Here is a 24,794-nt window from a genome sequence, read left to right as displayed (position 1 = left end):
TAATCTTTGAATAGCAAACGTCCCTGAAGGGAGAAAGGGGGGAGAAAAGAGGGAGAATGGTCCTTTCAAAGAATCATTGACCTAAATTGCACTTTAATGCACATACCACGCTGTCCACACCACCTACGTGTCTCCAGGAATCCTGCTCAATAACAAGCACTCGATGTTTAGTCATTTCCTGCAGCACGTTTGCAGGAGCCGGTGGCTCCGTGCGCTCGCATGTGTCAGTGCTCGGCAGCTCCAACAGTTGCTTTCCATATCAGCAGCTGCTGGCTTCCATCTCCTGCTGGGAAAGGTGCCACGGCCAGCCCAGGTTAATGTTTCAGCCCTTTCCCGCAGGAGTTCCAGCCCAGGCTGCCGTGACGTGGTGACACCTCGCCCCAAACCTGGGGTTTTCAGCTCGCTCTGGGAAATCCTGGCTTCAGAGCCCAGCGCGCTGCACAGCGGAAGATGGGTTTGTCCTTTCCCCAGCAGGGCTTTTGAGGAGGTTTTGATTTTGTGAATCTGGTGAGTTTGTGTGCTGGGTGGCAGCGAGTGACGCAGGGGAAAGCAGCCAGGGATGCCAGGGTGCCCTGCCTGCTGCCAGCCCTGGCTCCCACTCAGGGGCTGGTGCTCCTCACACCAGCCCCAGCTCACTCCCTGCTGCATGGGGGGCCAGAGTATTAGGAATTTACACAGGGAAGGGTTTTAAACTAAAAGAGGGGAGATTAAATTAGATATTAGGAAGAAATTCTTTCTTATAAAGGGTGGTGAGACCCTGGCACAGGTTTCTCAGAGAAGCTGTGGCTGCCTCATCCCTGAAGTGTTCAAGGCCAGGTTGGATGGGGCTTGGAGCAGTCTGGGATAGTGGAAAGTGTCCCTGCCCGTGGCACAGGGATGGAAAATGAAACGAGCTTTAAGGTCCCTTCCAGCCCAAAGCACCCTGCGATTCTATTAATTTTATAGCCATTAGCTCAGCCTTTGCTCAGCCGTGCAGAGAGGATGGTCTTGCCCAGAGAGGTTTGCAGTTTGTGCATTGCCCTTTCAGACAGGATCGGAGCCGCTTCCTGCCCAGGGAATCGAGGGCTGCCTCCTCTCACTTTTTAAAGTGCCTGCCTCCAAAATGGTGGCTGCTTCTCACTTGAAGTTCATGGGAACAGATGGCTGGATCTCAGAGACAGGAGTTACAAGCTATAGGGTGTTTTTCACCACATGTCTTGCTAGTTTCCCTCCTAAAAAAAACGATCTGTGTGAGAACCCTCCCAACATGCCAGGCCAAATCTGACCGTCTGTTGAGTTCATTTTATATAATCTGTGTTTAGAACTGAGTGCCCTTTAAAAACCCGGGGAGGGCTCCTCGCTGGGAGCTCCCGGAGCCCAGGGCGGGCAGCAGCTGCACAGCCACCCCTACCCAGAGCCCAGCAGCCTCTCTGCACTGATATCTGACTTTTATCTCTGGAGGAGGGGGGAGCCTGCCCAAATCCCCTCCCCAGGGCTATGTGGGGGCCCGTGTGCGTGCTGGGGGCACAGGCAGGGCTGGCTGGCAGCGTGTGCATCCCACGGGCACATCCAGCAGGAGAACACGGCGGGATCTCACAGCTCCAGGAGCAGCATATGCTCCGGGAGACCTCGCTACGTTGCATAAGCCTCCCATCCCAGGAGCTGGCTGAGCACAGCACATGAGTCAACAGCACAGCGAGACTTGTGCCGTGGGAGTCACACCTACTCTTGGCTGCAGAATTATCCAGAGAAGCAGAAGGTTAATAGGAACAAAATAAAGCCTAAGGAAGCCTTAAAGGTTAGTTACAGGATTTGATTCCCTTGGAAAGAGAGGGGAAAATGGGTCAAGCAAGGGAAAGCAGGGTAATGCCATAGTGTCTGTCTCCTCAGGAGACAGTCCAGCTTGGATCAGTAAAAATGTGATCAATAAAACATTTGTATTTTCAAATTATCTGCTTCTGGAGAGGGCCATTGTTAATTACAGAAGGAAAAAGTCACTTCACTAATGAGAAAGAATGTGGAGTAAAGCTCCAGGATGCTTAAGAAATATTAACACTGCATGAAAACAGTTCTGGAGACAGAGAATGACTCCTCAAAGTGTGTAAATACAGGCGCAGCAAGTACCTGACCCAGAGCATCAGCACCACCAGCACAGTCCTTGGGCTTTGCTGCTGCTCTGTAGATCATTGCTTCATCTAGAGATCATTACTTTATCTTGGGACAGTTCAGGAATCAGAACCAAAGCGGGAGCAGGTCTGTCTGTGGCACCTGAAAACCCTGAGCATCTCTGGTCCACGCAGAGCAGAGCTCGTGCTGCTGTGCAGTGCCAGCAGTGGCACCCACAGAGGAGGACAGCGGGGCTGGGCTCCCCAGTTCTCACCAGTTTGGCCCCAGTTTGGCCTCAGTACCCCAGGACCTGGGGCTGACTGCTCTGCTGCAGTTTACAGGTTGAGTCCCCACTCAGATCTGATCCAAATTTCCAAGCGGGCTCTGGGGCAGGGTGGGAAATGGGGCTATCCTGAAAAGAGGAATTCACAGGATTTCAGTTTATAAAGATGCTCCATTGGGTAAAATTTATCTTGATATGAAATCCTCACTGTAGGCTCATGTAAATGAGTTTGGTTTATTGCATTTGTATTTGTCAAGAGCGCAGTGGGGCCTCCCTGGCCTCGGGAGAAGAAAAAGAGGGAATACAGCAAATTGTGTTTAATTTCCAGGATGTTATCTCAATTTTTCCCCCTAAAACAAGATTCCCATGGCCAAAGCAGGCACCGCTGGTGATGCAGACCTGCCTGCCTGAGGTTCAGCTCAGTCCCAAATCCTGCTGTAAACTCGGGGATTACCAGGGTGGGGTGGAAGCCCTTGGAGGCTCCGGGCTGCCCGGGAATTGTGTCCTGGCTGTGCTGGGCCCTGGCTGCCAGCCACGTCCCAAGGCTGGAGCAGAGCACGTCCGTGGGGGAGGTGTTGGGCAACACAAGGGATGCTTCATCCCTCGCTCCCGGGGCTCTTGGGAGGGAAGGATCATCTTGTGACCGGGGCACAAGACCGGAGTCAGGCGATGTGGGCACTGCAGAGAGGGATTTGCCAGCAGGAGTGGAGAGCCCTGACACCTCCAGAGGCACGGCCACTCTGGGAATGCAGGTGCCCTTCTGCCACAGCACATTTGGGGTGCTTTGTGATGGTCTTGGTGGGAAGTAACAGCTCCAGGGATGTAGCAAAATAATTGAAGGGATGAACTGTACTGTGATGGAGCCAAAGAAGGCTTAGTGACCCTGGGCTGAAGTTTGGGGAAAAGCCCTTAGGATGTGTGGATGAGGGGTAATGGAGGGAGATGAATTAGGTGTGAGTAGTCAGTCCCAAGTGAGAGGGCTCCTGCAGGGTGCTTGTCTCACCTCAAACCCTCCACTCAAACTCGTGGAAGTCGCTTCTCTCTCCTGAAGGTCCCAGAATCTCCTCTCCTGATGCAGGAGTGTGGAATGCCCAGGGAGCCAGCACTGTGCAGTGTGGGAGGGGTGCTGGGGGCCTGCACACATGGAGAGCTCAGAGATGGCCTCACCTCCTGCCCAGGGCTGTGTGGGCTGCAGAGGTCACCCTGTCCCTGTCCCCAACTCCAGCCGTGGTGGGAAGGGGACAGCACAGCTGGCCAGGCTTCTCTGCCATGCAGGGTCCCTGCACAGGCAGGGGCAGTGACAGGACTCCAGGTGTGCTCCTCTCCTGTCCTTCCAGAGGGGACCTGGCTCAGGTATTTGGGTGCAGAGCCCGAAGGGGTCCCCGGAGAGCCGAGCACAGCCTGTGCTGCATCCCTGGCAACGAGCACAGGCTCTGAGCTCCCTCCCTGCCGTTCCCCCAGCATCTGCCATGGGTCCTGGCACAGGAGACTGCTCAGTTTTTCCTAAATCTGGCTGATCTGTCTCCCAGGAAATGGGAGTCAGCTTGCTCGTGCTCCTGCTTGCATCAGTCCCAGAGTGGCAGGTGGGGAGTCAAAGTCCCTCTTTAGCTGTAGAGACACAGAGGAGCTTTCATCCCCAAAATGTGCAAGGTTTGAAATGTTCATGGGGGAAAAAAAGAATGTTTCCTTATAGGGGAAAAAAAGGATAAAATTCAGTAAGTCAGTTTGGCTCCTCCATGCCTTCTTTCAGGTGCAGACTTGAGGAGCTGGAAAGAGGCAGAAAGGAGGGAGAAATCCCAGCTGAGAAGGTTCTGGGTGGTGTGTCCAGGTGGTGGGACCCTGGGCAGAGGTCCCTGCTTGGCTGTGGGCTCCCTCCTGGTGCCAGCCGCCTCCAAACCACTGGTCTTGTGATTCTTTTTTCTTATTATTTCGGTCCCATGATTTTGTTTTCACCATTCCTAGTTCTTTGCCTTGGGGAAGGGAGGCAGGGAACAGCACAGATTTGTGCTGCTGTGGTTTTCTGGGTGTCGTGGGCCATAATGTGGCATTGAAGTGATGAGGCATTGCCAGCCAGGCTGCAGAAGTCAGAAACCCTTTTTGATGGAAGGGGGGTTGTGCAATTCGAACAAAGCTGTGGATTTACTTCCATTCATTTCAGTATTTCTCTTCTTTCCTTACTTTTCCTGAGCAAAGCCCATCAGTCATGAGCCCCAGAGCAGAACCCTGGTGTGGTGTCCCTTCAGGGCAGGTGCTCAGACACCTTGGTGAGCACAGGAATGTGCTTGGCCAAGGACAGGTAAAGATTAAATCCTGCCTCGTGCTGAGGTTCCAGGACTGAAGGGGTTATATTATTTCTAGGTAGTTTCAATGACATTCAGAGATAGTTTCAAACTTACACAGGGCTTTTCATCCTAAAGAGACCCAGAGCAGAGAATTCCATACAGAAACTGCATGGAGATAAAATGTGGCAATTGAGTGATAGTGCCTGGTAAGAAAAGTAAAGAACAATTTTCTGTTTTGGATGCTGAGGGAGAGGAGCGTCCAGACAGACAGATCTGTGTGATATCTGTACAGCCACCACAGGCCCTCGTGAGAGACATGAGAATAAGCCCTGGTTCCTAAACCCCAGCTGGGAGCTGGCCCAGCAGTGCCCTGTGCCCACCTGACCCGGAGCCTTCCCCATCCCACGTGCCCCGGGGCAGGGGGTGGTGGCACCCTGTGACCAGGCTGACCTGGAACCCCTGCCCTGAGTCACTCCTGATCAGCTGCCCTCGGGCATGGACATGTCAGGCTCCAGGGGTTTTCTGTGTCTTGCAACTAGGAAGAAGCAAGAGAGGACAGTCGTAGGTCATCAGTGTCCCATGGGGTGTGAGGTGTCTGTCACCTCCTGCCAGCCCTGCTGGCATCACCGTGGCTCCGTGGCAGCTCTCAGTGTCCCACAGGGAGAGCTGGGTGTGATTACAGGTGCCCCTGAGCCAGCTCAGGGAGCAGTTCCCCTAATGGCTGGTTGTGCTGGGAGGGTGTGATGGAGGTCAGGCGTTCCTTTGGCCTCTGCATCCTGTCCTTGGCCGGGAGCTGGAGGAGATTCCTGCTGTGGGAGTGCCAGGTCCCTGTGTGTCCATGCTCTCCTCACCAAGGATGGAGGCTTTGGCTTCCTCCCGCCTGTGAGCCCGCTGTGCTCTGGCAGGGGTGTCTGTGTGTGCAGGGTGTGGGTGCATGAGCAGAGCTGCTCCTGCTCCTCCTGAGAGCATCCTGTGCAGGAGATCAGGGAGCACCATGTCCTGCAGCTCAGCACCAGCCACCGACTGTCCCTGTCGGTGCCCAGCGTGCTGGGGTCACATCTGAGGAGGCTGAGGGACTCCAGAGGGAGCTGCAGCTCTGGCACCCCCAGCTCATCTCCCAAAACCCTCCCCAGCACGTTTCCCAACAAGACACAGAATGGAAACAGAGAAGCTCCTGCCAGGGAATTTCCACCCCAAATCAGTAACGTTTGAGTAGTGGGAATAAGCCACCAAAAGGGTTGATTTTTCTTTTCCTGTTGGTTTTTTAATTTGTTTTTCTGGAAAGTTGGCTGTGCGGGTGTGTGATGTGGTGGTGGGTGTGGTGACCCCAGCACTGCACAGTCTTGCTCATAAGGGTTGCTAAGTGATGCCTCAAACGACAGCCTGAGGGCAGGTCAGGCTCCCAAATTGTTTTACGGCTAAAGGAGGTTTCTTCAGAGTTTTCTTTGCAAACATAAATAGAATTTATCAGTATTTTTAAATCCCATCAGAAAAATAAACCCCAAGATCTCCCACTAACTTTCTGAGGAAGTTACTTTCTGGTGGAAATAGTTTGGTATCCAAAATACACAAGGCTCAGCGGCTCGGGGGAGGTCATGGCAGGCAGCTGCGCTGGTCCTGTTACTCAGTGCTCTGGGAGGGGGTTGCTGGAAGTCTGGAGGAGGTTTCATGATGGAAGATCAGGCTAAATAAAGGTCTTCCACCTCCATAATTCCGGCAGCTGCATTTCAGCACAGGATCCAGTCACAGTGTGACACAGCGTCTCGGAGGGAGGAGGGAGCCTCAAACCTCGCTCAGTCTGGGGGCAGCCAAAGTGATTAATGGAGCAGCCCCTGCTCAGGTGGGCTGTTCCTGAGGTCCCTGTCCCTGAAGATTATCTGCAGTGATCCGGTGAGCTGGCAGTGATAACACTCAGCTTTTATCCTGTCTGTCCTCAGGAAGTGCCTCTTGCTGCACGTTGGGGCTGAGGGCTGGAGCCCGGCAAAGCCACAGCACCCGGACGTCCAGCCCAGCTCCGTCATTTCCAGTGAAGCTGGGGTTGTCAGGGGCATTCAGACAGTCATGTCATGGTCTGGGCATCCTGACAGCTCCTGGCTGCTGGCAGGGAACAATACCACTGCTCCCCAGGGATGGCAAACCAAAATCAGGCTATTTGAGTGTTTCCGATGAGTTTGTAAAGAGTAGCCAAAGTTGACGGGCTCCAGCCAGCTGTTTATAGAGTCATGGAATGGTTTGGGCTGGGAGGGACCTTAAAAACCATCCCATTCCACTCCCTGCCATGGGCAGGGACACCTTCCACTGTCCCAGGCTGCTCCAAGCCCCGTCCAAGCTTCCAGGGATGGGGCAGCCTCAGCTTCTCTGGGCACCCTGTGCCAGGGCCTCACCACCCTCACAGGGAGGAATTTCTTCCTGATATCCAATCTGAATCTCTCCTCTTTTAAGTGTAAAACCATCCCCTCTTGTGCTGCTGCAACAGGCCAGGCTGAAAGGAGAATGTGGTGGGATGTTTTATTTCCATGTGCACCTCCTCAATCCTGCCTGCCTCGTTCAGTTCTCAGTGGGGTCAGGAGTCAGCCCCCACTGATCCCCTCAGCTCACCTGGGGCTCCCCCGTCCAGGCTGTGCAGCCCAGGGCAGAGAAGGGGTTAATGAGGAAGGGACTGTGTGTGTGGGGAAGAGGAAAGCCCACCTAGGGTGCAGGAGACACTCGGAGGTTGTTATTCCCATCAGGAGAGGTCGGGAGAGAGGGACAGCAGGCCAGGTCCCACCTTCTGGCTCAGCCTTCACAGGGAGTTGCTTGTGAGGCCAACTTCCTCTGGGAGGAAGAGAAAAAGAGCCGTGGAAGCTGTCCAAACCCTCTGCTGAGAAACAGGGTGAGGCCAGACAGGGCTGATTTGGGACTTTATTTGGGTGTGCTTGGAATTGCCTGTGCCGGGGAAGCACCGGGAGCCACAGGACGCAGATAACCTGTGGGCACAGCGTGAGTCACCCTCCCACACCTGCACAGCGCACCTTGCTGGCTGCAGGGCAGCAGCCGCTGTGAACCTGGGCTTTTTTGGGGATGTCAGTAGGAAATGAGCTGTGCAGGCACCGCAGAGGGCTCTGCCTCCCGCGCCACGCCGGGCTCGGCCAGCACAGCACCTCGTTAATAAGCAAATATATGTGGCTCCGTAGGGTTTGAATAACTCCTGGAAGCAAAGCAGTTTTGAGGGCTGAGTCCTTTGCCTGCTCTAAATGGCTGAGAGGAATCGGGTTTATTTCCCTTCCAAACTCGTGGAACCCACACGTTTCCGTGTGGCACACCTGATCCGGCTGTCTGGGCAGGAGGGAACCTGGAGGTGCTGGCTGTCCCTGGGGCTGGACGCCCTGACTGCTTTCCCAGGTGTTTGCATGCCTGCACACCTTGCTGTGGCTGGAAAAGGCTTGGAAAACCTGAAACCTGCAGCCTGTGGGAAGGAGCCATGAGGAGAAGGGATTGCTGGGGGCTCTGGCAGCTCCAGCCTGCCCTGGGCAGGGGCCAGGGGTGACACTGAGGGGCTCCAGCAGCTCTGGAACCCAGCAGGGACTTGGCCTGTGGCCACTGCTGTGACCAGGGGACCCTTTTCCATGACACTGTATCATAGGGGGGTGATTCAGCAGCTTTCTAGAAAGGCAAGGAGGTCTAAAAGAAGTAAAGAAGGAAGTTTTCCTTCTCTGATTTCCTTCTCTGTCTCATTTTACATTAAGAAATAAGGCAACATGGGTTCTCCCTTCAGGGAACAGGGAAATTTGGCACCAAAAAGCCCCTCCATCCCTTCCCACATCTCTGTACCACATGTCTCCGCTTCACTTCTCACTTGTTTTGACATCAAGTACTTTCCCCCAAAAATATTAGTCACAACTCTGGCTTCAACCAGCCAACTCTTAACCTTCCTCAAAGTGGTTTGCCAGGGGTGACGCTGGGAATGTGTGATGGAGATGGGGACGGGTGGGCGGGTTCGGTGTTTCTGGAAGGTTCCACGTCGAGGTTTGGGAGCCCTAAAGCTGCTGCCTGCTGCTGTAAGGGAATCCCAAAGGACCTGCCAGCAGATCCAGGGAGCTCTGGTGTGTCCTTGGAATCACACAGACTGTGAGGCTGGAAAACCAGGACATCTGGTGGGGGTGAGGCTGTCAATGGAGGCTGAATGAGCGGAGGGATGAGTACGGTGTAAAGCTGACTAATCTGTGTTGAGGGGTGTCAAACTCGAACCAGCTGCCTAAAATGCTGGGTTTGGAGCAATAACAGCTCTACTGAGCAGTTCAGCACCACCAGGAGGGAAAACCCCGAGCGGTGTGTGGGATCAGGTATGGATTCCCGAGAATTCCTGGGAAGGAAGGAGTGAGGGATGCTTGGGTTGGGCAGAGCTGTGAAATCATGTTCCAGGCCTGCAGCAGCTGCACACGAGGAGCCCGCAGTGGCTGTGGGATCCAGGGTGAGCCCAGCCCCGCCTTCCCTGTGCTTCCTCAAGTAATTATCACACACCTTGCACCCTAATGAGAACCTGCTCCATTTTCCCATCCCTCCACTCCGTGGCTCTTCCCTCATGGCTGCTCCTCTGGAGAGCTCTTTGCAAACCCCGTCTGCTAAAGGGCTTGGATTTTTTTTTTAAAGGAGAAATCATTGGAAATTAGTAGTTTCTCTGTGCATTATTAGGCCTATAATCCTCTAATTTGGTAATGGGGCTGTAATCACAGCCGTGCAGCGTGAGGAGCAGAGGCAGCCCGGAAAGGTGCCCTGGGGATTCCCAGGCACAGCAGGCACAGCGTGCCCAGGCAGAGCGTGATTCCAGGGCAGGAGGGGCAGGGAGAGAGGGGATGGACCTCCCAGCACTCCCAGGGATGGAAAACCAGAGTCAAGCACAGCTCGTGGCTGAGGAACCCTGAAACAAGAGATGTCACTGTGGGCAGGGGCAGACCCTGTGCCCAGAGCCTGTGTCTGTAAACAGCAGCTGAGCTTGACAGCCCCATCCTCCCCAAAAAGTCAAGGGAAAACAACAAATGCCATCCCTGTGCCAGGGATACTTCCTGCTCAGGGATGTTTTTCAAGGCAGGTGAGTTCCCAGGATGCGCAGGGGAAGGTGTGGGCCCTTCCAGCCCCAGTCACAACCTGCTGCTCCTGTGGCTGCTGCCCAGCCCATCCCCACAGGATTTTCCCCCTTCCAACACTGTAGTGAGGGAAATTGGTGCAAATGTGCAGCTTGCTGAGGGTAACGTGTGGTGCAGAGCCACACCTGTATAAAAAAACCAGCCAGGGACTTCCAGGTGATTAGACTGGAAAGATGAGGGGAGCTAATTGGGATCTGCAGAGCCTGTGCTGGGGCTGGTGGCTGCTCAGGGAGCTGCTCACATTGTGCATCCTCTGACAGGCCTCCCCTTGTGCCACCCTTCCAGGATGCAAGGTGCTGGCAGCAGGGACCTTGCTCTCAGCAGGGCTAAACCCTGGGTAAAGCCCTGGTAGGCACCATGGAAAGGAGACTGGAGCAGGTCTGGCTGATGGTGGAGCTGGGTTATATTCCAAATAATGCGGAAACTCAGTCCCAGTGCAGGAGAGGTGGATGGGAGAGGTTCCCAGGGCCTGGAACCTCAGCTCTGATGGGCAGACTGGAATCAAGGATGTCTTCACTCAGCACAGCTGGCTCAGAGATCCAGGGAAAACCCTGAGCCCTGAGAACCAAGGGACTAGAAATGCAGAGCAGGGATGAAAATGATGAAAATGAGACAAAGTCACCACTTCCCAAAACCTTCACAGTGAAGGAAACACCTCCCACTGTCTGGAGGATCCATGGGAATATTACAATATTTGTTCCAAAAACATGACTGGGTGGATCCAGACTCACTGACGCAGACACAAGCAGCTAATTGAATTCATACGTAGGAACCCTGGACACCATCTGGCCTCAATAAAACGTGGGTCCAGAGCTGTTTCTTAGCAGATGGTTCCTCATTTTCATAATCTGAAATCAAAAGATCATTTTTCTATCTGGAGATCAAAGGCACTGAATGTCTCCTTGGTCGAGGGTTACAAAGCGAAACCTCTGTCCTCTGTTTTGGCATTTTGTGCAAGGCAGACAGGGGTTTTCCCCTGAAACCTCTGCTCAGGCTCCGGGCAACCACATCTGGGCAGCAGCTGCAGATGTTCACAGCTCTCCAGGGCTGGGCTTTATTTCCACGATAGGGACGTGCAGTTTATAAAATCAGAAGGGACAGCTGTAAGAAGCTTGTGTGGCCATTTCCCCAGACTACTGCAGCATAGCCCATGTGAATATTTGGGGATGAAATGATTCCTTTTCCCTTAGAAGAGCTCAGAGCCCTGCCTGACCTCTCAGAGCTCAGCCAGCCCCGTGTGAGGCCAGCACGGTGCCCACTCTGATGTGGTGGTTGGGGTGTCCTGTGCAGGGCCAGGAGCTGGACTCGGTGATCCTCGTGGCCTCTTCCAGCTTGGGATATCCCATGATTTTCTGATCTTTGTGAGAGACACCTCTGCAGAAGAATGAGACCAGTCTGGGGAAAAGGAGGCTCAGGAGGAATTTCTGGCTCTGCACAACTCCTGACAGGAGGGGACAGCCAGGGGGATTTGGGATCTCATCCCAGGAACAGGGACAGGAGGAGAAGGAACGGCCTCAGGCTGGGCCAGGGGAGGTCAGGTTGGACATCAGCAGGAATTTCCCCATGGAAAGGGAGCTCAGGCCTTGGAAGTGCCCAGGGAGGTTTGGAGTGCCCATCCCTGGAGGTGTCCAAGGAATTCCTAGATGTGGCACTCAGTGCTCTGGGCTGGGGACAAAGCGGGGCTCGGGCACAGCTTGGCTTCCCTGGGCTGGGAGGGCTTTCCAGCCCCAGGGATTCTGGAATTCCGGCAGTCTGGGCTCCCTGGGCTGGGAGGGCTTTCCAGCCCCAGGGATTCTGGAATTCCGGGAGTCTGGGCTCCCTGGGCTGGGAGGGCTTTCCAGCCCCAGGGATTCTGGAATTCCGGCAGTCTGGGCTCTCGGCTGGTGCGGGTGGGCGAGCGCTCGCCTCCCCGGCGACGTCAGCGCCGCTCCGGCGGCAGCAGCGCAGGGGAGGAGAGGGGGGCGAAGCCTCGCTGTGGAAAGTACTTCCACACCCACCCGAAAGCCTCCGGGACAGACGTGATCTTTGCCACCTAAGAACGAGAGGTGTGTGGTTACTCGGAGCAGGTTGTAACAAATTGAGTCCTGCTCGCAAAGCTCATTTTCCAGCGGGTACCTGCGGGCTCAGGGCCGTTCTCAGCGGCCCAGGTGGAACCCAAACCCCCCCGTGCTGCCAGCCCACACTGCCCCAGCGCTCTTTGCATCTCAGGCACTGATGCACCAGGGGAATATTAGCACCGGGATCAGCTCCCAGGGGAGCCGGAGCTGTTCCCCGCCTCGCCTCCCGCCTCGCTGCAGTATGGAAATGATCCTCCGGCAGACAGCTGAGTCCCACCTCGGTTCCCATTCACCTGGAGATGAAAGTGCTCCGGCTGCCAGTGTAGGCGGGGCAAAACTATTTAAAAACCTCATTAGAGAAAGTATTCGGGGAAGACAGCAACACCCTCAGTTGTGGTTTGCTCCAGGACTTCTCAGCCAGATCCCTGCTGATACAGAGGGAAGGGCACTATGAGAGACATTCCTGTCAAATACTGCTCCTCCTAGGGATGCCTTGGGTGTCCTTTGCTTTTCTCCGTGTCCTGCTGGGCTGTGTTTTACCGAAACCTATACTTTTCCCTCCAAAAGCTGTTTTGGGAGCTGGAATCAGGGCTCTGTGTGGCACAGAGGGGTCCAGGAGTGCTGTGGGAGGGTCCTGCTCCACACTGGAGGAACACAGCCAGCAGAACTGCGTGTAATCTTGATTAGGCAGAAATCCACCATGAATATTTCCTATTGCCTTTAATTCCTGTTTGTGCTTATTTCAGCTGAATTTGCAGCAGGAGTAATGCCCAAGCCACATCTGGCTCGTGATGCACGTGGGATCAGGCCGGGACTTTGGGAGGAGGTGGATCTGGATTCAGAGGTTTGGCTTCTTATTTAGAAAATGACGGGTTGCATTCTCCCACGGCTGCTCCAGACTGCCCCAGAGCTCCAAGATATTCCTGGCCAAGGGTTTTTTCAGTCTGCCTGACGAGGAAACAATGTCATGTGTATGGCTTGTCTGGCCTCCTGCACCTGCACTTCCCCTTCTGCCTTCATCTTCTTTGCATCCCATTTATTCCAAGGGGCCAAATATTCATTAAGTCCTGATGAGCTGGAGTGCCAGGAATCCCTTGTCCTCTCCAACAGAGCCACTCACCCACCTGAAGCAGCCCCAGTTAATCCAGATAACTGCAGCCCTCAGCCACCGAGGGACATCCCGGGCCCTCCAAGCAGATCCCATAGGATCACACAGAGACCTGACTGAGCTAAGGAAGGCCACGTGGGCTGGTGCTCCCTTGGCTCCAGCCACAGGAGCTGGTGGCATCCTGGTAAAGTCCACTGGGTTCCCAGTGTGCCCCTTCCCAGAATCACATGGAATCCCAGAACCAGCAAGGTTGGAAGAGATCTTCGAGATCAGCCAGTCCCACCATCACCCCAGCACCACCATCACCCCTAAAGCACGTCCCCCATCCAGACAGCTCTTGAACGCTTTCAGAGGGGGTGACTCCACTCTGGCAGGGTGACAGGGGCAGCACTGCAGCCCCCCCTGGCCTGCCACACTGTCACCTGTGCCCTGTGCCCTGGCGAGCAGCCCCTGCTGATGGCATTTGCAGCTTGAACCAGCTCCCCCCGACCTGGCCCTTGGGTGCCCCACACCCCATGAGCAGGGAGGTCACACAGACCCTGTCCCAGAGCCTTGAGCTGAGGGGTCAAGGTTTAACTCACTCATGTCCTCACGTGAACTGCAGGAAGAAAACACTCCTGGGCTCTTCTTCTGCCTGTCCCAGCTTTATTTTATTGTTCTTTTGGGGGTGGGTGTGTGATTTTTTTGACTCAATTAGAGAGTTCAGAATATTCTCTATGTTAATATTTGACTCAGACATGATGCAGTTGGGCCCCGTGGCTGTTGTTACCTGCATCCCCCTGAAGAACAACATCTCCCCAGACTGGGAGCCTCCGTGGCGTTGATTCCTGCTGGGGTACGTGGGTGCCAGTGGAAAATAAATAACGCGGTATTTTCCAAGTGGCAGATCTGAAGGCACCCTGCTTTCCTTGCTTTGCATACTCACAGAGCACCATCCTCTCTGCTTCCAGATATGAAGGGCGAGGCAGAGACATCTGATGGGGCTCCAGCGCTGACTCACTGTTTGATGTGAGGCAGGAGGAGGGATGTGATCAGATCCCATTGTGCAGAGCATCCACCAGCAGGAGAAGTGATTCCTCATCTTCCCTGCCCCTCCAAACCCTGCTGTCACCCCTCACTGTCCCCTGCCCCACCTGCAGCAGCCAGGATGTCACCTCTGAAGTGACTCTTGGCTCGTGGACTCCCATCCCTGTCCAAGGTGAGGTTGGACAGGGCTTGGAGCACCCTGGTCTGGTGGAAGGTGTCCCTGCCCGTGGCAGGGGTGGAACTGGGTAACTTTAAGGTCCTTTCCAAGCCAGCCCATTCCATGGGTCCCCGATTCCGTGACAAGGCCTGTGCAGCCCCGGGGTGTGCCGGGTGTGCACGCCCGGGGTTCTTTCTCACGAGATGGTGCAAGAGCCGGGGGGGAGCTGGTTAAACAGCGTGAGCTGCCGGGGCTTGGCGGGGCACCGTGTCACCGGGAAGCCGCCGTGTTTTATTAAACACACTGCCAAAGTGGGCTAAAGTCTCTTATTAATGTCCACAAATTTTGCCACTTCCAAATAGTTTCCACCTACATGTTCCTCCCACTGCTGCGCTGGGTGCTGGCAAACATCTCTGCTCAAAGAGGGGAATGGCTTTCATTTGAATAGTCCTCGGGCGAGTTTCGCTGAGCGATGCCAGCGTCATTCCCGCGGCTCTCACGTGCCCGGCAGCGCTCCAGGGTCGTGCCGGAGGGAGGGCACAGAGACAACAGCTCCTGCTGTGTTTTCCCAGCGCTTTATCCAGGCAGAGCCCGTGGCAGCCTCAATCAATGCAATTAAGCAGCGATGGATGCACGCATATTTGCAATATTAAATCTCGACTTGTGACTCGTGACGGCTCCTGACGGTTCCACGGCAGTGAGCGCGGCCAGCTGTGCTATCGAGAGTCACACACAGCTGAAAACACCTGGCTTCACACCAAGCCGGGCCTGTGCAACTCCCAGAGGGCTGAGGCAGAGCCCCGGTGGGTGTCACGCTGCTCCTCACACCGCAGTGTCCCCGGGGACCGGCCCTGGCTGAGGGCTCTCCCGCACCTTCCTTGGGCACCGCGGGTGGGAAAGGGGACGTGCAGCTCTCCTGGGAGCTCCTGCAGCTCTCCTGGGAGCTCCTGCAGCTCTCCTGGGAGCTCCTGCCCGGCTGCAGCCCACACTGACCGCACTCCGCAGGGCCACAGGCCCCTCGGGGATGGAGGTGCTGTCCCCGGGCTGACTGCAGCCCGCTGCCCAGCCGGTGCCACCCCGGGGACAGCAGCAGCCGCGGAGCCGTCACGTTTGCTGAGCACAGGAGAGAGCCCCGCTCTGCGGCTCTGCCAGAGCCAGCCTGGCTCCCACAGGAGCTTTCCCCGGTGCGGAAAGCACGGGGTGTTCCTGCCGGAGCTCGGGCCGAGGATGCCGAGGGCTGAGCGCTCCAGCCTCGGCGGGGCTGCGCTTTCACCTCCGGTGCCAGTAACCCGAGCCGGGCTTGCTGCAAACGGGAGAGAGCCAGAGTCAGCGATTTGATTACAGGCCACAGGCACATGCCTGGCCTTCATGGATATATTAAGTAAGAGACATTTTAAAACAAAACCACCCTCAGTAACCTTATCGTAAGCTCGAATCCACAACCCATCTGTTAACTCCCGGCGCTGCCCACATAGGCTTCCATCAGACAGCAGCGCCAGGGATTTTTGGAACGTTTCCCCCCAAATCCCTGCGGTCGGAAGGGGACAGGCCCGGGGAAGGGGCAGATCCTGAGTCTCGGACTGCCAGCCCACCCCCAAACCAGCCCCCAAACTCTCACCTTCCCGTGCCTCTGGAAAGAACTGCAAATCCCCTTGGACGGGAGCTGCCGCGGTGCTGTGACTCCCAGCCCTGCCAGAGGAGCGCTCAGGAGAGCTGCTGCTCCCCGATGGCTCGAGGGAATTCAGCCTTTCTGAACATTTTGTTACTGCCTGGATCGTGTGGTGTAAAGGAGCCCTCCATGTAGAAATAATTCAGCAAACACAAGCGAGAAGGCGAATTGATGATTGCATCAGCCCTTGCTTATGAAAACTGATCCCCAGGAAAATGTAACTCAACTCTCGAGCAACCTCACTTGATGCCCAAGAATGTAATAACTTCATTTGGATCCTCCTTTTAGGGGGACTCCTAAATCCTTGGCAACATCCCTTAAGGTCATGAGCAAATCCTGATATGGAGAATTGTTTGGCAAGCACGAGAACAGTAAAAGGGCTAAATAATTGGGGATTACCTCTGACCCTGATTTGTGGCTCACCACCCACTGCAGGAATGTACTGAATATCTGAAGGAGCATGCAGGAGTCAGACCATCCACGGGCATGAAGCTGTCCACGTACTCTTGGAGCCTGAACTTCAAATGCAGAGCAGGTTGGCCCCAAACCTCATTTTTCATTAGCAAAAGGCTGCAGCAAGCTCTAATTATTTCTGTTGCCTTGGACAAAGGGTCAGTGATGGGACAGATGAAAAACTGTCTGTGTTTTTTTCACCCTTTGTTTGGAAAATAACAGCTTGGGTCTTGGGGGCACAGAGAGAACGAACAGTCTGCTCCAGGGCTCCTGAGCTGCAGCAGGGGACAAATGCATCACCCCCATGTCTTGTATGGCTATTGCAGGATTTGTTCAGTGCCTGCAGGAAGGAGCAGCTCTGCTGTGGGGGTCTGAGGCACTCAGAATGCTCAGTGCCAAGTCCTCTCCCCCACGGCGCGCCGGGGCTGCGGTACCACAGAGACCCCCACGATGGATGGGCAGGCCCTGCCCCTGGCAGGGGTTGGACTGAGATGTCTGTGAGGTCCCTTCCAACCCAAACCATTCTGGGATTCCGTGGTCCTGGCCATAATCACCAGGTTTGCAGGATGTCACACACTGAGAGGACCATGCTGAGTGGGACAACACAAACATCTCTTTTGTGGCAGCCCCATGTCACTGACACAGCGCTGTTCACACTGCAGATGCTGCTGGGAGCTTGTAGAGGAGATTTTGGGGTTCTGTAGACCTTACATTTATGGCTAGCATCTATCTGAGGCTCCAGCTTCCCTTGGGATTCTTCCTGGTAGCAGCAGACACCTTCGGATGGGGTAAGCCTTGAGCAGCCTGTGTCCCTCACCCACACAAACCCTCTCTGTGCTGTCATGTAGCACCTCCTGCCCTCGGATTCCTCCCGAGGTGGAGCAGCCAGCACTCTGCAGGCAGCAGCAGCAGCTCAGTGCTGGGCTCTGCTGTTCCCTTATCTCGGTAAATGCTCCTTTTATCAGCTGAGCCTGCCTCTACTTGCTCAGCACTCAGCAGGGAAGTGACCACGGCCCTTGAGGAGAGCTCTGCCTTGGCAGGTACACACAAAGCATGATCATCGCTTGGCATTGTGCAACTGCTGGCGTCCACGGGCTGGCACCAGCACAGGATATCATGGAATGCTCTGGGTTGGAAGGGCCTAAAGTTATTATCATTGCACCCCCTGCCATGCACAGGGACCAGGTTGCTCCACAGAACACTTCCAGGGATCCAGGGGCAGCCACAGCTTTTCTGGGAACCTGTGCCAGGGCCTCCCCACCCTCACAGGGGAGAATCTCCTGCTGATCACAGAATCACAGAATGGTTTGGGTCAGAAGGGACCTTAAAGTTATCTAGTTCCACCCGCTGTTAAGGACAGGGACGCCTTCCACTGGAGAAAGCTGCTCCAAACCCTGTCCAGCCTGGCCTTGGACACCCCCAGGGATGGGGTCCTGCCACCCCTAAAGTTCCCTGCAGCTCTGCCATTTCCCCAGAGCCTCACTTTAGCGACTCTCACTCTTTTTATTTTTCCCCCATATTTTCAAACTTCCGCAGCCGCAGCTTTCCCCAGGTCCGTGTTTGTGCTTGTGTCACTTTGAGGGTGATTTTTATTTCTTATTTTCCTCCCCTGATTTCGGGACACAGCAGTGGTACCGCAGGGTATGACAGGGCACTGTGTGCCACAGCATGGCACGGTATGGCTGGTATGGCACTGTATGGCATGGTATGGTACAACATGGCATGGCACAGCACGGCACTGTACGGTATGGCATGGTATAGCACAGCAAGGCACAGTAGGGCACAGTAGGGCACAGTAGGCACGGCATGGTATGGTGCAGTATGGCACAGCAAGGCAGGACACGGCAGGGCAGGGCACGGTATGGCACGGCACAGTGTGGCACGGCAGGGTATGGCACAGCCCGGCAGGGCACAGCACAGGAGGGCACGGAACAGCACAGCAGGGCACAGCACAGCAGGGCACGGCACACCCGGCATGGCCCGGCCCGGCAGGGCACGGCACAGTATGGCAGGGTATGGCACGGCACAGCAGGGCACAGCACGGCACAGCACAGTATGGCATGGCACAGCACAGTATGGCACAGCCTGGCAGGCTATGGCACAGTATGGCATGGCACAGCACAGCCCAGCAGGGCACAGCACAGTATGGCAGGGTATGGCACGGCACAGCAGGGCACAGCACACCCGGCAGTGCACAGCACGGTATGGCAGTGCACAGCACGGTATGGCAGGGCACAGCACAGTATGGCAGGGCACGGCACGGTATGGCAGGGCACAGCACAGCCCAGCAGGGCACAGCACAGCCCAGCAGGGCACAGCACAGCATGGCAGGGTATGGCACGGCACAGCAGGGCACAGCACAGCCCAGCAGGGCACGGCACAGCAGGGTATGGCACGGCACAGCAGGGTATGGCACAGCCCGGCAGGCTATGGCACAGTATGGCATGGCACGGCACAGCAGGGCACAGCACAGCCCAGCAGGGCACGGCACAGCAGGGTATGGCACGGCACACCCGGTCCGTCCCCGCCGCGCCGGGACACACGTGCGGGGGGGGCCCCGGGCCGGCCCCGCCTCCCCCCGCGCCGCCGCCACGTGAGGCTCATGTGACGGCGGGGCGGGGGCGCCGGGGCCGCCAGACGTGCCGGCGGTCACAGGGCTCCGCACGTCGCTGCCGTCCACCCACTCGCCCGCATTTAACCCGGCCCGCGGCCGCCCGCCGCTCCTCAGCCCGCGCGGCGCGGGCGCGGCATGAGCAGCAGCGGCCCCGGCAGCGGCACCGGCAGCGCCCGCAGCCCCTGCCCGCCCTGAGCCCCGCACCGCCCGCGCCCCGCCATGGAGCGCATCCCCAGCGCGCAGCCCCCGCCCGGCTGCCTGGGCAAGCTGCCCGCCCTGGACAGCGGAGACCTGCCGGGGTAAGCGGGGCTCGGGGGGCTCCGGGGCTGCGGGCCCCGCCGGCTCCGGGACGGGGGTAACGCGCTGCTCTCCTCTCGCCCGTGCAGGCTGGACTTCGCGCACATGTACCAGGTGTACAAGCCCCGGAGGGGCTTAAAGAGGAGCGAGGACAACAAGGTAAATCGGGGGGGACGGGGTAAAATCAGGGGCGATGAGGCGGAATGGGGGTTAACGGGGTGAACCGGGGGTTAACGGGGTGAAGCGGCCGTGGCAGCGCTGCCGGGGCCGGGGCTCGGCCGCTCCCCGGAGCGCTCGGGACGGGAGCAGCGGCGGCAGCGGGGCCGTGCGGGCTGTGCCCCGCTGACCACTGCCCCCGGCCCCGCAGGAGACGTACAAGCTGCCGCACCGGCTGATCGAGAAGAAGAGGCGCGACAGGATCAACGAGTGCATCGCGCAGCTGAAGGACCTGCTGCCCGAGCACCTCAAGCTGACGGTAGGTGCGAGCGGAGGGACGGGGCAGCGGCTCCCGGCTCTCTGCTGCCGCTTCGCCGCGGGGTTGGGGTGGGTTTGTGTTTTTTATGACTTGTTTCTGCTCCGTGGTGCCGCTCGCCCGGGCGGGCTGTAAGCGCATCCCAAAGTTCCCGGGAGCCGCGGATCCCTGCGGGAGCTGCCCTCGGAACCCCCACACCGTGTGCGGGTGAGAGCAGCGCCCGGCCGGGCTCCCCCGGGCCCGGTCACGGTGCCGGCAGGGGCAGCAGAACCCATAAATAAAACGCTGCTCTCCGAGCTGTGTGGCTGGTCTGAAAGTACCCACGGGGTTCCGTGAGAGCCTTTTCCGTAGCCGGTTTTTTAACTTCTTTCCATGGAATGCTGCCGGTGGTGGTCGGGCTCTCTCCCGCGGCTCCTGGGAGGCAGTGGCAGCCCCGTGGGGCTCCTGCCTGCGTGGCCGAGCCTGCGGCGGGTGCCAACCCGTCCCTGTGCTCCCAGACTCTAGGGCACCTGGAGAAGGCTGTGGTTCTGGAGCTCACCTTGAAGCACGTGAAGGCACTGACCAATCTCATCGAGCAGCAGCAGCAGAAAATCATCGCTCTGCAGAGCGGTTTGCAGGCAGGTGAGTGCTCAGACGGCAGGGACAGAGCCTCTGCCTGTGTGTGTGTGTGTGTGTGTGTGATGGACTTTCCCCGGGGAGCCTGTGAAATGCAGTTGTGACACCTTGTTCTGAGAAGGGAGGAGACAGGGATCTGGCCTTTCCTGCTGTCATTTTCTCAGGCTTTGCTGACGAGCTTTCACAAAAAAAGACGCATTGCTTAAGGTGGTCAGTGCAGAGTGCCCTGGGGGTTGATTGAAATTAAACTGGGTTTTAAGTAGTTTTAGTTACAGCCCAGGTTTGCTGTGAGGTTCTCTCCAAAGCCATTCGATTCTTCCTATTTGTGTCTGTAAGCTTTAGCTAACCCAGTCGGGTTTATTTGGTTGTTTTTCTCTTGAAATAGATACAAATCTGCTTTCTATACACACCTTTTTAAGTTTCTTTTTAACCGAGCTGGCCTGTGCTCTGCAGGCGGAGGGGACCCAGTGCTTCAGCTTATCAGCCTTAGATGCACTTCCTCCTGCTGTTTTCACATGTGGCACTCACGTGAATCTGATACAGTAAACCCGAATTTTTCGGAGGCTCCATCCCTGCCCCGACAGCCGCAGGGAGTGCAGTGGAGCTGCTGGAGCAGCAGAGTCCCCTGGGGCTGGCAGAGCTGCTGGCAGGGCTGGGAGCTCCCTGCCTGCAGGTGCAGGGTGACGTGCCCCCAGTGCCCCCGCTGCCTTCCCCGTGCCCCCCTGCCTGGAGAATCCACAGCTTGACTCACTCCCCTCTCCTCACTCCAGTACCTGTTGAAGGTGGATTATACAGTAAATAACAAAAAAGAGCAGGCAGTGCTTTACATAAAGTTATTATGTAAAAGTGGACAGGTGGCTGTTCCAATGGAATTGTCCATTTCTGCAGAAATCCGGGGATTTCTGTTGACAGAGTCCAGCTCGGCCACCGCGTTCCCCTCTGGCTGTGCTGTAACCCAAGTCCAACATCGCCTCCGGTGCGCCTCGGAGATGGAAATGGAGCTATTTAGCATGTTGTTAATTTTTAATTTCTCTCTGTTAATGTTTCCTTAGGTGACCTGTCATCGAGAAACCTCGACTCCAGCCAGGAAATGTTTCGATCCGGTTTCCAGATGTGTGCCAAGGAAATGCTGCAATACCTGGCAAAGCACGAGAACGGCAAGGAGCTGAAGTCGTCGCAGCTGGTCAGCCACCTGCACCGGATGGCCAGCGAGGTGCTGCAGGGCGGGGCCGCCCGCAAGCCCGGGGACATCCCTGCCAAACTGGCGGAGCTGAAGGAGAAGCCGGCGCCCCTGGGCGAGGGCCACGGGAAGAACTGCGTGCCCGTGATCCAGCGGACATTCGCTCACTCCAGCGGGGAGCAGAGCGGCAGCGACACGGACACGGACAGCGGGTACGGGGGCGAGCTGGAGAAAAGCGACTCCAAGTCGGAGCAGCCCTACTTCAGAAAGGATACCGACCTCAAGTACGCTGTCCAGGAGAGAATAAGCTCTATTAAGCAAGAGACTGAGGACCCGCCGGCCAAAAGGAGCAGGCTGGAGTCGCCGCAGGACGAGGGCCCTTTTGGCAGTGACATGATGGGCTCCTCCGGCGGCTTCCTGGGCCCCCACGCTCACCAGCCTCCCCTGTGCCTGCCTTTCTACCTGATCCCGCCGTCCGCCACCGCCTACCTGCCCATGCTGGAGAAGTGCTGGTACCCAGCCTCGGTCCCCGTGCTGTACCCCAGCCTGCCGGCCTCTGCCGCGGCCCTCACGGGCTTCATGAACCCCGACAAAATCTCCCCCCCTCTGCTGATGCCCCAGAGACTCCCTTCTCCTGTGCCAGCCCATTCCCCCATCGACTCCTCGGCTCTGCTTCAAGCTTTGAAGCAGATTCCTCCTTTGAACTTGGAAACCAAAGACTGAGCGCAGTGTGACTGGTTTTTCTTTTTTTCTTTTTTTGTTTTTTTTTTTAGTTTGAGAGACTGTTTCACTTTTATATATTGGCTGGACTGAGGTGTGGGGACGAGGTTCACTGTGCGTAGGAAGCTAAATCCCCTTTTCTCTGACTTGTCAGGTAGCTTGGAGAAGGATGAAGGATGCGCCCAGGTTAGCAATTGACAACTACTTCCAAAAGATTAAAGAAAGGTTTAAGAAGGGTTTTTTTCTTTACCCCTTCCCTTCCTCCCTCTCCACATTTACAGAGCAGCAGTTGACTCGGTCAGCTGCCAATCTATTGCAAAGCTGTGAAGAAATATTCCATTGGGCAGACCCGCCTTGAGGGTCTGCGAGTATAAAATACTGAATATAAACCACGGTACTGCTCTGGGGACACCGGCCCCGCTGGCTCCTGGAGCCGGGCTGGGTCCGAGGGACCCTGAGCGTGGGGGGTGGTGGTGGCAATGCCACCGTGGGCACAGGAGGAGCAGGGCAGTGGTCACTGCAGGGACAGCAGTGTCACCAGGAGGAGCAGGGCAGTGGTCACTGCAGGGACAGCAGTGTCACCAGGAGGAGCAGGGCAGTGGTCACTGCAGGGACAGCAGTGTCACCAGGAGGAGCAGGGCAGTGGTCACTGCAGGGACAGCAGTGTCACCAGGAGGAGCAGGGCAGTGGTCACTGCAGGGACAGCAGTGTCACCAGGAGGAGCAGGGCAGTGGTCACTGCAGGGACAGCAGTGTCACCAGGAGGACCGGGGCAGTGGTCACTGCAGGGGACAGCAGTGTCACCAGGAGGAGCAGGGCAGTGGTCACTGTGAGTGGTGGCAGTGGTGGCATTGCCACCAGGAGTCCAGGAAGAGCAGGGCAGCAGTCACTGCCTGGTGACACATGATCAGGCAGAACTAAAAGGGGATTCTCTCCACACCTTTGCTGATCCATAGATATTTTTTTAAGAAATAAAAGGTAGCTGCTGCTTGGAGCTTTCCATGGCGTACATCTAACAAATAAATGAGCCTGCGCCCTGCTGTAAGCTGAGCTGCTGCCTCGGGGGGAGCTGTCCCCGGGGTCGCGGTGCCGGTGGCTCCGGGCCCCGCCTGTCCCGCAGGAATCGCGGGATGCTCCCGGCCCCGCCTGTCCCGCAGGAATCGCGGGATGCTCCGGGCCCCCCCGGTCCCGCAGGAATCGCGGGGTGCTCCCGGTCCCGCAGGAATCGCGGGGTGCTCCGGGCCCCGCCTGTCCCGCAGGAATCGCGGGATGCTCCGGGCCCCGCCTGTCCCGCAGGAATCGCGGGGTGCTCCCGGTCCCGCAGGAATCGCGGGATGCTCCGGGCCCCGCCTGTCCCGCAGGAATCGCGGGGTGCTCCCGGTCCCGCAGGAATCGCGGGGTGCTACCGGCCGGCAGCGCCATCCCTGCTCACCCTGCCCCTGTCAGTGCCTTTGGAAAATCCAGGCTGGGGTTTCCAGAGGAGTCCCACCCCGGCAGGGTCGGAGCAGCTCTTGGCAGCCCCCGGCTCACAGCCCGTGTTAGGAGAGAGGGCTCGGCTGGTGGCACTTGGCCTGCAAACTGCAAGAGGCTTTCTCCGCAGAGGAACATCATCTCCAGTTTAGCTTCTTTCTAATCAAAAACCCCCAGACTTCACTGCCGAAGGCAGTGCTCTTTGGTGGTTTTTCCCTTGCTGGTTTTGAGAACTGGTGAGCAGAGCCCCTGTGTGGATCCTCGTGTCGCCCTCCCATTGCACCAGCTGTTGAGATGCACTATGCTTGATTGCAGATTGTGTTCTAACGTTTATTTTGTTGTTGGTTTTTTGGGGTTTTTTTGGTATACAGTTGTTGCCTTTATTTGTAAAATCCTGTTATAAATATATATATAATATAAATATATTGAAAGTTAAAACGTTTCAGATGTCTATTATTTGTATAACTACTTGAGCATAAAGAAGTGAGAAATATGAATGTATTCTTGTTTCTGGGTTGTCTTTTTTTTTTTTGAAGAGAAGAATATTCCGTTTTTCTCTCGGGAGAGGTACAGTGTTTATATTTTGGAGCCGCCTTCAAGGTGGGATATTGTACATATTTTTATCTTGAGTAAATGTTAAGTAGCTGTTTAAAAATGCTTAATAAAATAATTCTTTTCCTGTGGAAGATAAGGGTTTGCCTCCTGTGCTTTGAAATGTTTGAGCAGGGTCATTCCACATGGTCTGGTCCAGCAGGGGATGGCATAGGGGGGAGCAGGGAGGAGGGGGGATCAGGGGATGCAGGGGGGGTGTGGGGACTCTTGGGGTGCAGGGAGAAGGGGGGATTTTGGAGGGGCAGGGGGGAGCAGGGCTCCCCTTGCCCCCCCCCCCCATCAGTTCTGAAGGAGCTCAGGGTCCCATTACCCCTGTCACCAGGGACATTTATTTATTTTAACTCCCTTGGCACCCTCAGGGATTTTTTTCCTTCCAGACTCGAGGGAGGTGCCAGGAGAGCCTGGCTGGCTTTCCTGCTCTCTCCTGATGTCACGTTGTGCTCCCTGTGTCTGGCATTTGGCTCCTGGGCCCCAAGCTCTGTGGGGAGGAGGCAGCCCCTTGCCCCGGAGGATGCACCATCTCCACAGGCTTTGCCCAGTTGCTGCAGGAAAAGGGCCTTGCTGCAAACTGG

At 56.5% G+C, this 24,794-nt stretch overlaps 1 protein-coding gene and 1 long non-coding RNA gene across 2 annotated transcripts; both read left to right on the top strand.

The window, feature by feature from the left end:
* Positions 1–353: 353 nt before the first annotated feature.
* Positions 354–13,776, top strand: LOC134558036 (uncharacterized). Its single transcript, XR_010082271.1, has 3 exons — positions 354–507; positions 12,577–12,674; positions 13,674–13,776. It is a non-coding gene; the product is annotated as an uncharacterized LOC134558036 (long non-coding RNA).
* A 5,071-nt stretch (positions 13,777–18,847) lies between these two features.
* BHLHE40 (basic helix-loop-helix family member e40) lies at positions 18,848–24,305 on the top strand. Its single transcript, XM_063411479.1, has 5 exons — positions 18,848–19,156; positions 19,244–19,313; positions 19,522–19,629; positions 20,124–20,247; positions 21,294–24,305. The coding sequence occupies exons 1-5, from the start codon at positions 19,077–19,079 to the stop codon at positions 22,142–22,144; spliced, it is 1,233 nt and encodes a 410-aa protein (XP_063267549.1). The 5' UTR covers positions 18,848–19,076; the 3' UTR covers positions 22,145–24,305.
* Positions 24,306–24,794: the final 489 nt, after the last annotated feature.

Source organism: Prinia subflava, chromosome 14, assembly GCF_021018805.1.
Source record: "Prinia subflava isolate CZ2003 ecotype Zambia chromosome 14, Cam_Psub_1.2, whole genome shotgun sequence".
Classification (NCBI taxonomy): Eukaryota; Metazoa; Chordata; class Aves; order Passeriformes; family Cisticolidae; genus Prinia; species Prinia subflava.
The sequence above is the reverse complement of the archived record's forward strand: the minus strand, read 5'-3'. Positions and strand labels throughout refer to the sequence as shown.